At 37.3% G+C, this 16,907-nt stretch overlaps 1 protein-coding gene across 2 annotated transcripts in view; it reads right to left on the reverse strand.

The window, feature by feature from the left end:
- Window positions 1-16,907, reverse strand: part of Gabrb2 (gamma-aminobutyric acid type A receptor subunit beta2) — a 227,872-nt gene that overhangs the window by 145,623 nt on the left and 65,342 nt on the right. For both annotated transcript variants that reach the window (XM_060363839.1, XM_060363840.1), the window contains exon 5: window positions 7,468-7,688. In XM_060363839.1, coding sequence (XP_060219822.1) covers window positions 7,468-7,688 — 221 coding nt within the window. The remainder of the gene's footprint in view (window positions 1-7,467; window positions 7,689-16,907) is intronic.

The following is a 16,907-nucleotide window of genomic DNA, read 5'->3' on the forward strand; positions in this document are numbered from 1 at the left end:
CTAGCATAGTTAGGAGTCCCAGGAACCACTGCCTCTGTCAAGCATATCCGCCTCCCTGACAGCACTGGTCACAGATACATAAAGGGGTTTCCAAACCCTTTGCCTCTGTGGCAGACATCTTCACCCTGCCTGTATATGATCCTAACAGGTAGGCAGTCCTTCTGCACCTTCCCTCTCAGGCATTCTTTCATTGTTCCATTCGCAGCAGGCAAAAGCAAGGAAGAGAGCTACAGTCTCCTGCCTCTGGGGCGTACTTTCCTTCCTCAGCAAGCTCACGGAAGCCAGACAAGGTAGAGACTAATAAAGCAATAGTGATAAAGCCACATCACTTCCCTCCGCCAAGCGTGTTCTTCCGCCCTGAGCACCACAAGAAGCCGCATGATATGGTCTGTCTACATCTGTCACGCATGCACAACACTCTTCAAACACCCCAGCTTGTGAATTTAGAGGCCACAGATCCCTAGCATCAATCACTCTCCCACAATACTTTATGAAAACAGGCTCTGAAGGTTAATGGCCATGTGAACCTGCTGCCCCGCTGCAACCCCTTGCCACACAGTACTGACTCCGGTTTATGAAGTCAGAAGCCATGATCTATTCTGAACCAAGCCAAGATCACCTACACCATCCATTATCAATGCCAAGTTCCTCCACACTGAACTTTAAAGAGCTCTGAGCCCAGTCAAGACTTGTGAAGCAGATGGGATGCTAAGCACCATTCACCCACTCAACTCCACTGTGACAAAAAGTCTCAACTCACTCCAGATATGCAAATACCAATACACAAACACTAGTGACAAGAAAAATCAAGATAAAATATTTTCTCCTCAATCCTCATTCAGAAAGGCAAATTGGATGGACTTTGGAAGAGGGAGAAAACAGGGAACAGGATAGGAGCTTACCATAGAGGGACTCTCTAATACCCAGCAGGGTATTAAAGCAGATGCTGAGACTCATAGCCAAAATTTGGGCAGAGTACAGGAAATCTTATGAAAGAAGGGGAAGATAAAAAGACCTGGAGGGGACAGGAGCTCCACAAGGAAAGTAACAGAACCAAAAATTCTGGGCACAGGGGTCTTTTTAGAGACTGATACTCCAACCAAGAACCATGCATGGAGATAACCTAGAATCCCTGTACAGATGTAGCCCATGGCAGCTCAGTCTCCAAGTGGGTAACCTAGTAAGGGGAACAGTGGCTGCTTCTAACATGAACTCAGTGGCTGGCTCTTTGATCACCTGCCCCTGAGAAGGGAGCAGCCTTATCATGCCACAGAGGAAGAAAGTGCAGCCAATCCTAATGAAACCTACATAGACTAGGGTCAGATGGAAGGGGAATAGGAGCTCCCCTGTAAGTGGACTTGGGGAGGGGCATGGGAGGAGAAGAGGGAAGGAGGGTAGTTTGGGGAGGGAATGAGAGAGGGGGCTACAGCTGGGACACAAAGTAAATAAACTGTAACTAAGGAAAAAATAAATAAATTAAAAAAATAATAATTACATACATACATGGACATAAATAAACTCAGGAATGAACTGTAAGAGAATGTAATCTATGGAGTCAATTCCAAGAAAACAATCAGCTGAATGAATGAAAAATATCAATTCAGGATTGAAACTAGAAGTCATCAAAGGCCTAAAAATACTCAAACTGAAATGATATTAGAAATAAAACTTCAGTAAGTCAAATAAAAACCTCACTGGAAACCTTCAACAGGAATTGAGTCTTATAGTGGTCAATTCATCAGAGTTTAAAGATAATACAGAGGAATTAGATCACTCAATTAAAGTCAATGACAATTTTCTTAAATATATGAATGAATGTAAAAGATCTGTGGGACACTATGAAAAGACCAAATTTATGAATTTTGGACATGAAAGAAGAAGAATCTCATGCCACCAACTTAGATAGTGTTTTCAATAAAATCGTAGAAGAAAATTTCACAATCAATGAAAGAGATGCCCATCCGTGCATAAGAGGCATAGAGAACATCAAATGGCCAGGACTGAATCAGAAATACCAGTTGATACTATACTATACAAAACTAACAAAGGATACTGATAACTTCAAGAAAGAAGGCTTAAGTCATATATAAAGACAGCTCCATCAAAATAGCATTGCTACTCATGAAAACATTAAAAACTAGAAGCACTTGGAGCAACAAAGGTCTTTCAAGACTTGAAAGACTTGCAGCCAAGATTTATACACTCAGCAAAACTATTTGTCCTAATACAATAAACAAAAGAGAATGATGAACATTCTTAGATGCAGAAGGAATAGAAAACAATAAACATGTGTGAATAAGTGCATAATATTTATGCATATGATAAATGTGTTCATGTGTGTTAGTGTGGGTGATAGGAGGTTACAAGATAACTCTGGATATCAGTAGTGATCTTCCACCAAGTTTGAGACAGGGTCTCTTTGTTGTTCACTGATTCAGGCTATTTGGCTTGAGTATTTCTAGAAATTCTCCTGCCTCTATACACCATTTCACCATATGGGCAACGGAATACAGACAAACAATACTATACCCAACTTTGGGTTCTGTAAATTTGAACATGGGTCCTCATTCTTATGTGGCAAATATGGTACTTTCTGATCCACCCATCACTTATTATCTGTTATTTATGTATTTATTTATATTTTATTTCCATGCAGTCAACACAAATTTTTCTAATTGATTTGATATCACTTCTTGAAAGCATCCAAGTATATTACAAACTTCTTTTTACTAGTTTGCCATATTCCCTGAAAAATTCTAAATGTTCTCGTCAATTTGTGGGAAATTTCCACAACTGTTTATAGCTTCATCCACAAAGTATTTCATAAACTCATCAGTTGCAGCTTCAATAAATTTTATTTTATAACAGTAGTGAAAAAAAAAATCAGTAGCCCTCCTATATATAACAGACAAATGGGCTGAGAAAGAAATTAGGGAAACAGCACCTTTCACAATAGCTACAAAAGATATAAAATATCTTGATGTAATTCTAACCAAGCAAGTCAAAGACTTGTATTAAAAAAAAATTCAAGTCTCTGAAGAAAGAAGTAGAAAACGATATCAGAAGATGGAAAGATCTCCCGTTTATGGCTCGCTAGGATTAACATAGTAAAAATGGCCATCCTACCAAAAGCAATCTACAGACTCAATGTAATTTCCATCAAATTACCAACACAACTCTTCACAGACCTAGAAAGAAAAATTCTCAACTTCATATGGAAAAACAAAAAACCCAGAATAGCTACAATCCTCTATAATAAAAGATCTTCTGGAGGTATCTCCATCCCTGCTCTCAAGCTGTACTACAGAGCAACAGTAATAAAAAAAAAAAAAACTGCATGGTACTGGCATAGAAACAGACTAGTGGATCAATGGGATTGAATAAAAGACCTAGAAATAAACCCAAACACCTATGGACACCTAATTTTTGACAAAGATGCCAAAACCATACAATGGAAAAAAAACGATAGCATCTTCAACAAATGGTGCTGGTCTAACTGGATGTCCACATGTAGAAAAATGCAAATAGACCCATATCTATCACTCTGCACAAAATGAGAGTCCAACTGGATCATAGACCTCAACATAAAACCAGACATACTAAACCTCTTAGAAGAAAAAGTGGGAAAGAGCCTCGAACTCATAGGCACAGGAGACAATGTCCTGAAAAGAACACCAACAACTCAGCCTCAAGAAAGTACAAATAATAAATGGGACCTCATGACACTGAAAACTTCTGTAAAGCAAAGGACACTGTCATCATAACAAAACAACAGGCTACAGACTGGGAAAAGATCTTTACCAACCCTACATCCGATAGAGGGCTAAAATCCAGAATATATAAAGAACTCAAGAAATTAGATGCCAGCAAACCAAATAATCCAATTAAAAAATGGGATACAGAGCTAAGCAGAGAATTCTCAACAGAGGAATATAGAATGGCAGAAAAGCATTTAGAGAAAGGCTCAAAGTCCTTAGTCATAAAGGAAATGCAAATCAAAACAAATCTGAAATTCCATCTTAACAGCCATCAAAATGGCTAAGATTAAAAAAAACAAAACAAAACAAAAACTCAAGTAACCACACATGCTAGAGAGGATGTGGAGAAAGGAGAAACCTCCTCCATTGCTGGTGGGAGTGCAACCTTGTACAACCACTAACCACTTTGGTAATCAATCTGGTAATTTCTAGGAAAATTATGAATACTGCTACCTCAAGATCCAGCTACACCACTCTTAGTCATATACCCAAAATATACCCTACCATGCAATAAGGACATTTGCTCAACTATGTTCATAGAAGTTTTATTTGTAATAGCCAGAATATGGAAACAACTTAGATGTCCCTCAACAGAGGAATGGATACAGAAATTGTGGTATATTTACAGAATGAAATGCTATTCAGCTATTAAAAACAAAGAAATCATGAAATTTGCAGGCAAATGGATTGAACTAGAAGAGATCACCCTGAGTGAGGTATAACAGGGTTGGTATAAGCTCACTTATGAGCAGATATTAGCCAAATACTATAGGATAGCCATCTACAGTCCTAAAGAAGCTAAACACTAAGGAGGACCCTAGGGAGGATGCTTAAATCTCATTCAGAATGGCAAACAGGATAGACACCAGAAGCAGTGAAAGAGAAGAAGTAGGATGGGAACCTACTATAAAGGGTCCTCTGAAAGGATCATTCAACAGGGGATAGAAGCAGATATTGCGACTCAGAGTACAGGGAGTCTTATGGAGGAAGAGAGGGGAAGGAATAGAAGGACATGGAAGGCACAGGATCCCCACAAGGAGACCAACAAAACTAAGAAATCTGAGCCCAGGGGGTCTTTCAGAGCCTGATGCACCAACAAAAGACTATGCATGGAGATGACCTAGACCTCCTGCTCAGATGTGGCCTATTGGTAGCTCAGTCTCCATGTAGATCTCTGAGCTAGGGAAGCTGGGGTTGCCTCCAGAATGAACTCAGTTGACTGCTCTTTGATCACTTGCCCCTGGTGATGTGTTCTTGCCAGGACATGGAGGAAGAGGATCCAGGCAGTCCTGATGAGACTTAAAAAGCTATTGGCAGATGGCAAAGCTGGAGAACTCCCCCTTTCAGTGGATGAGGGGAAGGGGATAGGAGGAAGAGGGAGGGATGGTGGGACTTGGGGGGAGTTGAGGGAGGGGCTTCCTTCCAGATATATAATGAATAAATTGGGAAATTGTGAAGAAGTATTGAAAAATTAAAAAAAAAATGGCTGCCACCTATGCTTTCTGATTATTCATTTTGTGCATGTCTCCTGATTATGAAATTCACCTCAATGAAGCTGTATAGTACCAGAGTTGATCTGTCCTCCATATGTCATGATTGTGTATATTCTGTGTTTACAAATTTGAGTTTCCTGGATGCTTTCCTGTAGGAATTCTATGTTTCATTGCAACTGAACAGTGGTTGAAGCACATTTTTCTCTTTAATCAGTGTTTTCAAAGAAATCTTTCTAGAAATCTAGCATAGTTTTTTTTTTTTTCACATACAAGTGTTTCCTCTCCAGCAACATTTTAGTGTCCCAGTCAAACCTGTCCTAAACATTCATAAGTGCCTTTTACCTACAGTGTATTGCTTGGTGCCACTAATCTCAAGACCCTTTGATGAAGTCATTATATAGGCTCAATGCTTTTCACAAGACACACTCTTATCAGGTGAGATGTATTTTCTGTTCATGTCTCCCACCCGTAACTGGAATGCCTTTCTTATTTTAACTAATACATCTCACTTATTGTGGCTATAACTTTTCCAATGTTAGGTGTGACAATAAAAGTAGTAAGAATTTATTTTTTCCTACTTCACAGCTTCATGAACAAAGATTTATTATTCCTTTAGGTGTCAGCAACCTCAGCATATTGCTATTTTTGTTCTTTAATAAAGCCAATAAAATAAACCTATTCACTAAATATAGTATCTCTATAGCGTATTTCCGCTCTATCCAAATTAATAGTCCTAGTACTGCTGTACTTCATGACTGCTGATAAGAAATATAAAGGGTTATTTATACACAGCTACTGTAGTCCAATGACATTTGACTTGACAGCCAAGATGGCTATAAAGCACATAGTTAGCCATAGCATGAATATGTGGGGGAAAGGGTGACCTGTTTCTAAGTTAGCACAGGATAGCTCATCAAGCAAGATTTCATCATGCTAGCCATAACAGTGCATAACCTGAGCTGGGCACAGTGGCACACATCTTTGATCCCAGCACTCAGGGAGGCAGAGGCATGAGGAATAATGTGAGTTCAAGGTCAGCCTGGTCTACAAAGTGAGTCTAGGACAGACAGTCTTGGAAAACACAAACAAACCAATACAAAATAATGGTGCATAACTTAAAACTCATATTACATTTTTGGTGATTTCCATTCAATGTGTTCAGACTGCAGTTGTTGTGGACAATGAAAACCAAGAAAAGTAAGATGGAGACAGGGTATTGGGTGGCAGCTGTATAATGTGTGTAAAAGACTTAGCTTGATGTGTAAATGCTGAGAAGGGTTCAATTGATTGATATTACTGTTGCCACTATCGTCACTTTTATCATAGGATAGCCAAATGTTTATGCAAAGTAACAGATCAGAGGCAATTGAAAAGGCTCACATTCACAATGGTTCCCCTCTCTCATGCAAAAAAAGATTAACATTATAATATTTTCAAATAAAAATGTTTTATGCAAAAAATAGAGCAGAGGTAATTGAAAATACTGACATTTGGAGCGATTTCCTTCTACCATGCAAATGAATTGTTTACATTGAAATCACTTCAGAATTAAAATGTGTTTTAATTTTTTCCCAGAACTTCATCTATTTGTTTTAACTGAAGTTAAACTAACTTTCTTTACAAATGATTCCCATCCAAATAGGCTGATATTGCAATGCTTTTCTGGAGATACATTCAAAAGTGTAAATTAACTATTAATAAACATGAGATGGGTATTCATTTGCAAGTCAGATTGCTCCTCCTCAGAGGATGAGAGGCCATGATATTCCTCTGTCACCTGAGGATCATGACCCAGTTCAGCAGCTCAAGAGCATCTGCCATGTCCAAACAATCATTCAACAGTCAGGGTTTTCCATTTTCCAATCTTCGAGAAACCCTGTGCTTCAGCTATTTCAATATTGTTTATCCCTGTTCTTTAAAGAAAGTGGCTTTAGCATCAGCGGTTGATACTGGGAGATAATTCAGAAGAAGGAGAAAAAAAAAAAAAACAAACAAAAAAAAAACAACAGTAACAACTTAGTCTTAGCTGGAGCTAAGTCCTTTGTACAAATGCTAGCCTAAGCTCTCAGATATCTCCCCGATAGGAGGTTTTAACTTTTTTTTTTTCAGCAGAACTGTAGAAGGAATAAAGAAAAGAATGCAATATATCTCTGAAAATAGGCCATTGGGTTTTCTTTTTCCAGGTTAAGTTAAATTTTAAGACCCACGTTACAGACCTGAGGCCGTACAGGACAGTGCCGTCTGGGTGCAGCCGTATCATACGGTTTTTGACAGTCACTCCATGTACAAATGACTTCTTATCATTCAGGAAGTAGGTGTCAGGCACCCAGAGCTGGTCTGCGACTCGATTGTCCAAAGTCAAGTTTAAAGGGATTACGTTGTAGGACAGCCTCTTATCTCTCCAGGCTTGCTGAAAATACATGGTCAACGTATAGTCCTGTAGAAGTAAGAAGAAAATACAGTTTTTTTTGTTTTTGTTTTTGTTTTTATTGTACAGATTTGTGGAATATATCCATTGATTTAACTCATTCTTTGAAAGCACTTACCATGGACTATGCATCTACCACTGTGAATAGAGAGAGAAGAGAGTGTGTCTAAACAACATTTGTTATATATTGAGGAAGGTAGATATCAAAGAGTAATTACATGACTTAATTTTTTGCTGTTTTGCAAACCTGAGAGCATCAGATTGTTTTAGGTAAGCTGTAAATACAAATTTAAAAGAGCAGACAGGCACTTGTTTTCCTCTGTACTGTAACAATTAGCTAGTATACCAAATCTAAGATTTCATGCATTGATTCATTCCACAAACATTTAATATTTTCCTAGTATGTGTCTGGCTGTGCTGAGGAGTAGATCAAAAGACTGCTCTGAGGGTATTTGTAAACAATGCATAGATAAATGAACAGAATGTCAAATAATACTGTAGTCCACCAAGCAAATAAAGAAAAAAAAAGTCTATCTGGGATGATGTAGAGAAAAGTCTCTCTAAGGAGCAGAGGTTGTACAGAGAACAGATAAGCCCAAACCTGTGGCTTTCAGAAGAACTTTCTAAGCAGAAGAAAGTCAAAAGCATTCTGAGGTTGGACTGGAATTTCCATGTTTAGTGAACAGAGGAAAGGCATTCTTGTAAGACAGCAGGGGCACATAGGAAGAAGGGGAAACACAATAACCTCATGAGATTCACCAGTCAGAAACAGGTAGACATTCATTATACCCAGCAATAAAATGACAACAAATGTTGGTGAGGATATGGGGAAAGAGGAACCCTATGTACTTTTGGAAGAAATGTGAACTAGTACAGCCACTGTAAAAATCAGTACAGATGTTTTTTAAAAAAATTAAAAATATAACTAATGTATGACCTAGCTGTAAATCTTGTGGTCATACCAGGAAGACTCAAAGTCCTACTACGGAGATACCTGCACATTAGTGTGTATGTGACATTATCTGCAATTGCTACAACATCAGACTTGCCTAGATGTCTGTAAATGAATGAATGAGAAAATGTTGTGCATACGAATAATGGGATTTTACAGCCCTGAAGGAAAAATGTCATGAAATTAACAGGAAAAAATGAAAAAATGATGGAACTGTAAATTGTTATGTTACAAGAAAGAAGCCAGACTTCGAGAGACAACTTTTTCCTGTTTCCTTTCATATATGGATCTTACACACACACACACACACACACACACACACACACACACACAGACACACACACAAACATGCACACACTTCAGGGTCATGAAACTAGAAATGGGACCATAAGAGGGGGAGTTACTGTGGGGAGGGGAGGAAGAAGACTAGACAAAGCATGTGAAAGGATGGGAGATGGACATGAAGAAAGAGAAACACAAGCTGGTTGTCAGGTGCTTTCACAGCACACAGCACTTCTTCTTGCCTGAGTTGATTAAGTATAAATGGGGCTTTTAATATATGCCTAATATAATCAGCACTATTATGGAAATTAAATAAATAATGCAAATGCAATTTGTAAACTGCAAAAAGCAATATATTATGAATAAAGCATTTACATATATATTGTGACATGCTTGATCCATTAGAAGCCCATGGGCACAAAGGAATTGGTTGCTCCCCTTCATCTGAATGACTAACCGGAGGACCGAATACTCATTTGAAAAAAAGATAATTACAAATCTATTTTAAAATTAATTCACAATGACCTACTTGAGGGCTTTAAAAAAATGAGAATCATGTCTTAATCATTCCAGCAGACTGAGAGGGCTAGATCAGCAGCACCAGGGCACAAATGGTGAATGAGTGAATGAGCTGTAAATTGTGCCTCTGGGGTTTCTGCCCAGAGCTGGATAATTCCATATATAAGGAATGCTATTCAATCCCCACAAGGCCCAGACATTTTCCAAACTTGGTTGTGATTCATGTATCCTAATCCAGTGTCTCACATAATATTATATGCTATAAACACATTTAAAAAAACTATAAGTGTGCCATGTATACAAAAAGCTTAAATATGTCTCTGGTTTTAGACATCTGCACAGTTTCACCTCATCAAAAAGTTATTTCATTAAACATCATCTAAATTTGCCACCAGACTTCTCTCTTAATAATACAGACATACTACATGCTCTAGGTAAAATTCAGTTCTAAGGATCACAATGAGCATTACCCTGGGCTGTTCTTTAAACTTCTAGTTCAGATAGAGTTAGTGTGAAGGTCATTTGGAGAATTCAGTGGCTTAACAGAAATAGCACTGGAGAGGCAGGAACCATGGTGCCACAAAACAAGAGCAGGATCCTGCATAATTTTTATAATCCTGTGTATCAACTAACTTAAAGCCAGGACATAAGAAATAAAATAGGCAATTAATATTGAGCCTGAGAAAATACAATTAGTGATTTATAATTCTTAGAGACAAAATTAAATTTTTGATTACTGATCCTATTAGAAGTCAAAACTACTTACCTTGCCTTTACAATAAGTTTTTGTTATATTAAATACAATTGGAGAGAACTGGATTTTATCAATCAGCTGATATATATTTGGGCACATGAATTTATGTCCACTTTTTGTCCATATAAATGGTAATGCTGTGATCCTATGTTACATGCTAACCCCTGTTTTTTATCAGCAAGGCACTTCCTGCTTAAAAAAACTCCCATCTAGATCTTGGACATGTCACCTTCCATTTCACTTATTTCAAAATCACACACCGTGACACTATCCAGGAAGAAATTATTTGTACACATGAGGAAAGAATGTTTCTACACACTATCTTCTCCTCATCCACCTGTTACCTCAAATAAATCCTTTCAACTTACATATTGCAAGCTTGTATCTTTTAGAATTTAATCGTGAGGTACTGTCCCAAAGTGGCTGTATCCAAACTGGAAATTCTCAATCTGACCACAATCCAGATCAGCACCATAAAAGATAAATTTAGAACGTCCAATCTAAAACCAATTATTTTCAATCTTGTGCATAGTACAATTCACACTGCAGCCTGTTTGTCCCACTAACTGCAAGTAAAATAAATTCTAGAAAGAAGATGAATGCGGCTATCTGATAATAATGTGAAGTAAAATATAGATGGATAAAAATAATCAAATCAAACATGAAGTAAGACTCCTAACAAGGTGAGACTATTATTTTATTTGTGGCTTTCTTTCTTTTTTTTTTTTTCATTGAACACGCATGCATGTACATACATGTCCACACACAGGTCTGGGACCATATAGCCCTAAATAAGTGGATATCTATGCTATATTCATTACTGTAAGTATGAATGTTATTAAGCTGTCATCTCCCCTGAAATTAATCTGTAGATAAGACTCACTAACAATGTTAATCTTGTCTTTCCCATTTGGAGGTCTTTTTTTTTTTGGTAATATTAGAAAGGTGTTAACATTTTATATGCAAAACAAAGGAATAATAATAGTCAAGCTAACGCGGAAAGGAAAGAACAATGTTGAAGGGCACAGAATGGATCTTAAGACTTGGTATGAAAGTACGCTTAGATATGTGGTGATAGTTACAGAAACATAGATCAGAAAAACACAGGAGTCTAAAATAACCACATTCACCTGAATGTTCACTTGGTTTTCAACAAAGAAGCAAAAGCAATCAACTGGAGAACACATAATCTTTTCCACAACTGTCCAGTTCAACTGAAATGTCCATATTAATACTAATGGATACCATAATTCCAAATAAACACATTTTTCTATGCATTACCTTGGTCATGATATTTTATCACAACAATAGAAATTAATACACAAAGTATAAAATAACTGTGTATACATACATATGATTCATATGAAATTGTCAAAATAAAGTTCATTCCTTTGAATGCTATCCTAATAGCATTCAGTCTTATAAATTGAAAGGAAAAAAAATGGTGCTCGGCATCCTTGTAACAAAATATAACTAATTAATAGAAAAAACAGCTTATTTTTATGTATCATCAGCACCAGTTGAAGAATGTTAAAAATGAGTTGAAAGAGGTAAACCTCAAAAGGAGTCATATCACACAGCTGCATTCGTACACCATACTGGGAAAGAAAGAACTTTCAGGAAAAGAAACAGAAAAGTGTTATTTGGGAGTTCAAGATGGGCTGGGAGGTGGTTTGACTCCAAAGGTGGCTTTTGTAATTTTGAGTGACAGCGAAGTTCTGCATCTTTTTAGCTCTGCTAGTTACAGATATTTAGGATTTTTTAAAAACTGAGAATTCTATCCTCATGTGAGTACCTTTCTTTGTTAGCAAATAATGTATTTGAACACTTCTTTTAAAAAAATGATGTAACTGTTGGCAAAAGGAAAAATATCATTTCTCGTTGATGAGCCCCTTTGTTAGTTGTCTGATGCAGGTTCCATACATTAACATTATACACACATATATATATATATATCATATACATATAGCCTACATATGAGAAAATAATAATCAAAGAAAAAAGACTATCTGTTTGAGAGTTGGGTGGCATGGGAGGAGCTGGAGGTAGAAAGGGGGAGAGTGAAGTAATTCAACTTAATTAAAATAAATACATCCTTCAAATATAATTTTTTTATCTAGTACAATTTATTCACTTTATATCCTGGCTGTAGCCCCATCCTCGTCCCCTCCCAATACCGCCCTCCCTCCCTCATCTCTAGAATATCATTTCTGTAGCCGTGGGCATCAAGGTTTGAGTTCTGGTACTTTTATTTTCCTAACTCACTAAGTGAATCTAGTGCACAGAAGTCGGAGAAACAGGCAGACTTTACATGTATGACGGGGAAGGGTTTCCTTCATGCATGTAAGGGATCTTCTGCCTGCAGTGGGAGAGGCTGCCAAGACCACTTCAAATGGTTATCGGTTCTCTAGTCCCAGTATATCCAGTGCAGCATTGATATTTCATAGCTTTCATGGTCATTTCTAAAGTTAGAATGAAATTGACTCCAGAAATTCTTTGCTGACCTTACATTCAAATATCTTTAATGCTATTTTCAAAATGGCATAATGATAAAACTGAATGTTTAGACTTTTACGATGTCTTCCTTTTTGTTTCTTTTTTTTTTTTCAACAAGTGTTTACTTTTAAGATCATAATGGATTGACTTTTTTGCCTTGATGTCATTTGTTTTCTTATATAAATATTCAGGCTTTTGTTGTCTGTTTGGTTTGACGCTCTAGAAAATACATAGCCTGAAATAACTCATGAATACCCCGTTTTATTTTTTAAGCTTTATGACTTTGTGGGCTGTCTATTCATATTCTTTGTGATTTTTCTGAGGTGTTGTACATGTGTACACATACATGTCGTGTGTGTGTGTGTGTGTGTGTGTGTGTGTGTGTATGTGTGGTGTATATTGGGCACACATGTTAGTACATGAGTGGGTGCATGTGTGTGTGTGTGTGTGTATGTGAGAATGTAAATAGATGTATAGACTAAAAGTTGATATTGAATGTTTCCTAAATCTTTCCCTCTTTGTTCACTGAGTTAGGGACTATCACTGAGCCTGGAGATTACCTATGCCAAGTAGTCTAGCTGGCTTGTCTCTGAGGAATCCCCCCTCTCTGACGCCTGAAATTTCGGATACCAAACAGTTGTCCCGCCTCCTGCCCGTGCAGTTTTCGTATGAATCTGGGAATCCAAATTCCAGTCTTCTCACTTGCCCAGCATTATTTTCCCACTAATCCATTTCTCAGCCCCTTTAGCACGTGTCTCCTTGAGTGTATTTTCCTCCTTCCATCAAATATGTAGGTAGATACATGTGCATATGCATGTATTTGCTAATATTTTATGTTTAATCAGCTGAATATTTTCCATTTGTTTTAAATGAATAATCTGAAGTAAAAATTGCACAAAGTATCTGTAGCACATTTTGAATAATTTTAAGGTGAACATTCTACACGCTCGTAAAACTATCAAATTATGAAATTAACACTCAGATATTCCTATTTATCATTAAATAAATCCATTAAACCAGCTCCCCTTATTCATCACAGTTCTTTCTTTGTTTCACGATTCTTTCGGTTGTCATCTTTTTTTTTAATTAAATTTTTATTATTTTTTGTATTGATTACAGTTCATTTACTTTTTATCCCAGCTGTAGCCCCCTCCCTCACTTCCTCCCAATCTCACCTTCCCTCCTTCATCTCCTCCCTGCCCCTCTCTAAGTTCACTAATGGAGGTCCTCCTCCACTCCCATATGATCCTAACTTATCAGTCTCATCAAGACTGGCTGGCTACAATGTCCTCCTCTGTGTCCTGGTAAGGCTGCTTCTCCCTCGGGTGTGTGTGGGGGAGGTCAAAGAACCAGCCTTTGAGTTCATGTTGGAGACAGTCCCTGTTCCCAAAACTAGAGAACCCACTTGGATACTGAGCTGAGATGGGCTACAGCTGGGCAGGGGTTCTAGGTTACATCTATTCGTGTGCTTGGTTGGAGAAACAGTCTCAGAAAAGACCCCTGGACCTAGATCTATTTGGTTCTTGTGGAGTTGCCATCTTTACTTTTTACATTCTCTTAATCTGGGAAAGTCTCTTAGACCTATTATTTTTGTGATAATTCTTCTGAAGACTTCCTGTCACGTATGTTGTTGACTGCCTTTCAGTCTTGGTTTTCTGGTATGTGTGCATAGCAGACTGGGTTCACACAGTTTTAGACAGCATGTATAAAACTAATATAAGTCTGGTCATGACACAGAAGATTCTCCCTAGTTATCATTTTCCTTCTCCCTGTAGACTTCCTGGACTATGCCACTGCACTGGCCACCTCTAGCCAGATGTCTTCACTCTGATGAGTGATGAAGTTTCTTCCTGGTAAAGCCTGTAAGTTTCATTCCTGTTTCTGTACTCACTAGTTATCAGAAAGCTTCTGCCTTCCCTCTTGCTGCCTTTTCTTATGCAGCTTTCTCATTCTTTTTTCTTTCTTCTCTAGGGAACTCAGCATTTATATTGTATGGATCTTCTCCTTTTTTTTTTTTTTTCAAACCACAGTCACTCTTTTGGGGAAAATCACCAATATATTTTCATTTTCACATTTAATTTTTCTGTGTCTGGGGAGAAGCCAACAGGCTAGTGAGTATGTTTAATTTGTGTTTGGTCTGTCCTTTGAGCTTCTTTAATAGGAAGACTTTAAAAAATACATTTTCATCAGTGATAAAATATGGGATGACTCTGCTTTATCTACAGTAGCAACATTTTATAAGCTCTTAAAATTACTGTTACTACACTAGAATTTTGAGCTTCAGTGACTAACCTTATTTGTATGCTCTTCTAAATAATAGCTTTGCCTTCAAAATTAGATATTTTCATAGTTTTTTCACTTCTCTAAAATTTTATGTAAGAAACTTTTCTTTTGTAAAATTTATTTATTGTTATTTATTATGATTTATTCACTTTGTATCCCAGCTTTATCCCCCTCCCAATCCTACCCCCTCCCTCTTCTTCTCCCATGCCCCTCCCTAAGTCCACTGTTAGAGGAGGTCCTCCTCCCCTTCCATCTGACTGTAACTTATCAGGTCTCATCAGGACTGGCTGCATTGTCTTTCTCTATGGCCTGGTAAGCAGAAACAACAAGTATGTCTAATAATCACTGTTTATTTCTTTCCTCTAGCTAATGCTACATCAAGACTGAGGTTCTGAACTGAGAGTCTGAACTTCTGCCTCTTCTAAGATGGTTCTAGTACTGGGGAGGCAGTAAAACCTTGTGATTATGAAATCACATAATTGATTTAAATCTAACACATGTTTCTGGTATATAAAATGCCACACATATTCAACATGCACACATGTAAATTTTCCTCTGATTTGGGGAATAGTTTTATTAATTTGAGGGCAAGCTTAGAAGGCACTTTCATGTTTCCCTATTGTATTTCCACTGAAATACAAAATAATTTTCATAGTTAAAAACTCCTTTTTTATCCAAAGTTATCACATGGAATGTGTAAATTATTCCTAAATAGTATGTATATAAAACAATTTTATACAGGACACACATTTTTAACACCACAGTTTGTAAACTCTGTTAGAGAAATTCTATAGTGGGGAAGACACTATTTAGAGTACCTTAGGTCAAAGAGAGTACAGCTGCCTGATATATGACATTAATTTCCTGTGAACACTTATGAGCATGCACAGAAGACTCTAAATTCCTCTTCTTCAATATTGCCTTTGCAGTGATATATTTTAATACTTTTTTTAATGTACAAGTTGGTGCTGGTGTTTGGTTATGTGCACAAGAGTGCAGGCACCTGTGTAGGTCAGAGAAGTTGGATCCCTCTTGGAAATGGAATTACTAGCAATCACGGGATCCAACCCTAGTCCTCTGGAAGGGCTGGCTGTGTATGCTCCTAACTACTGAGCAATCTCTCCATCCCTAGAAATATTTTTAGAAAAAAAAGTTAAAAGCTAAGTTTTCAGTCATATTATTATACAAAATCTGGTATATCTTCAGTCTTAACAGTTGAAGACAAATTACAATTATCTATGAAGTATACAATTCCATTGTCACTGTCTCCATGTTTTATCCTTGCCTTCAGTCAAGAAGCACATGGTAGCAGCCCTGAATAACGGGAGGACCCACATTTGGGGAAGAGGAATTGCAACCAAGATCACTCATAAATACCAGCCAAGTTTGGTAGGGACTAATTATATTCTTGTTTGTGGAATGAAAATGCACATGATCAGAGCAATAAACTTTTCCATTATTTTGCTTAGTTGACTTAATATTTTATTACATTTTATTTATATATTATTGATAATCTAGTTTGAAGAATAGATTTTCTTTTTTAATGACAAATATAACTGGCCACCTCTGTTCTAGCATAACTGTAGACTGGATTCCTGTTAAGAAATTAAGTGGTGGTAGTGCAAAGTTCTACAATCACTCTGGAAATCAATTGGGCAGTTTTTCAGAAACTGAAAGAGAGAATGGAAATCAGTAAGGAGGGGGTATCTCTTGGATGAGCCAGAAACATAGGGCAAGAGATACTTTCAGGAGTCTATGAGGATGATCCTAGCTAAGAGACCTAGCAACAAGCAAATGGAACATAAAATGGCCAACTCCAGTAACCAGAAATACTTCCAGTAAAGGGATGGAGACACCAACCCAGCCACAAAACCTTTTATTCAAAATTTGTTCTGTATCAACACATACAGGGATAAAGATGGAACAGAAATTAAGAAAATGG

Source organism: Meriones unguiculatus, chromosome 11 (genome assembly GCF_030254825.1).
Source record: "Meriones unguiculatus strain TT.TT164.6M chromosome 11, Bangor_MerUng_6.1, whole genome shotgun sequence".
NCBI lineage: Eukaryota > Metazoa > Chordata > Mammalia > Rodentia > Muridae > Meriones > Meriones unguiculatus.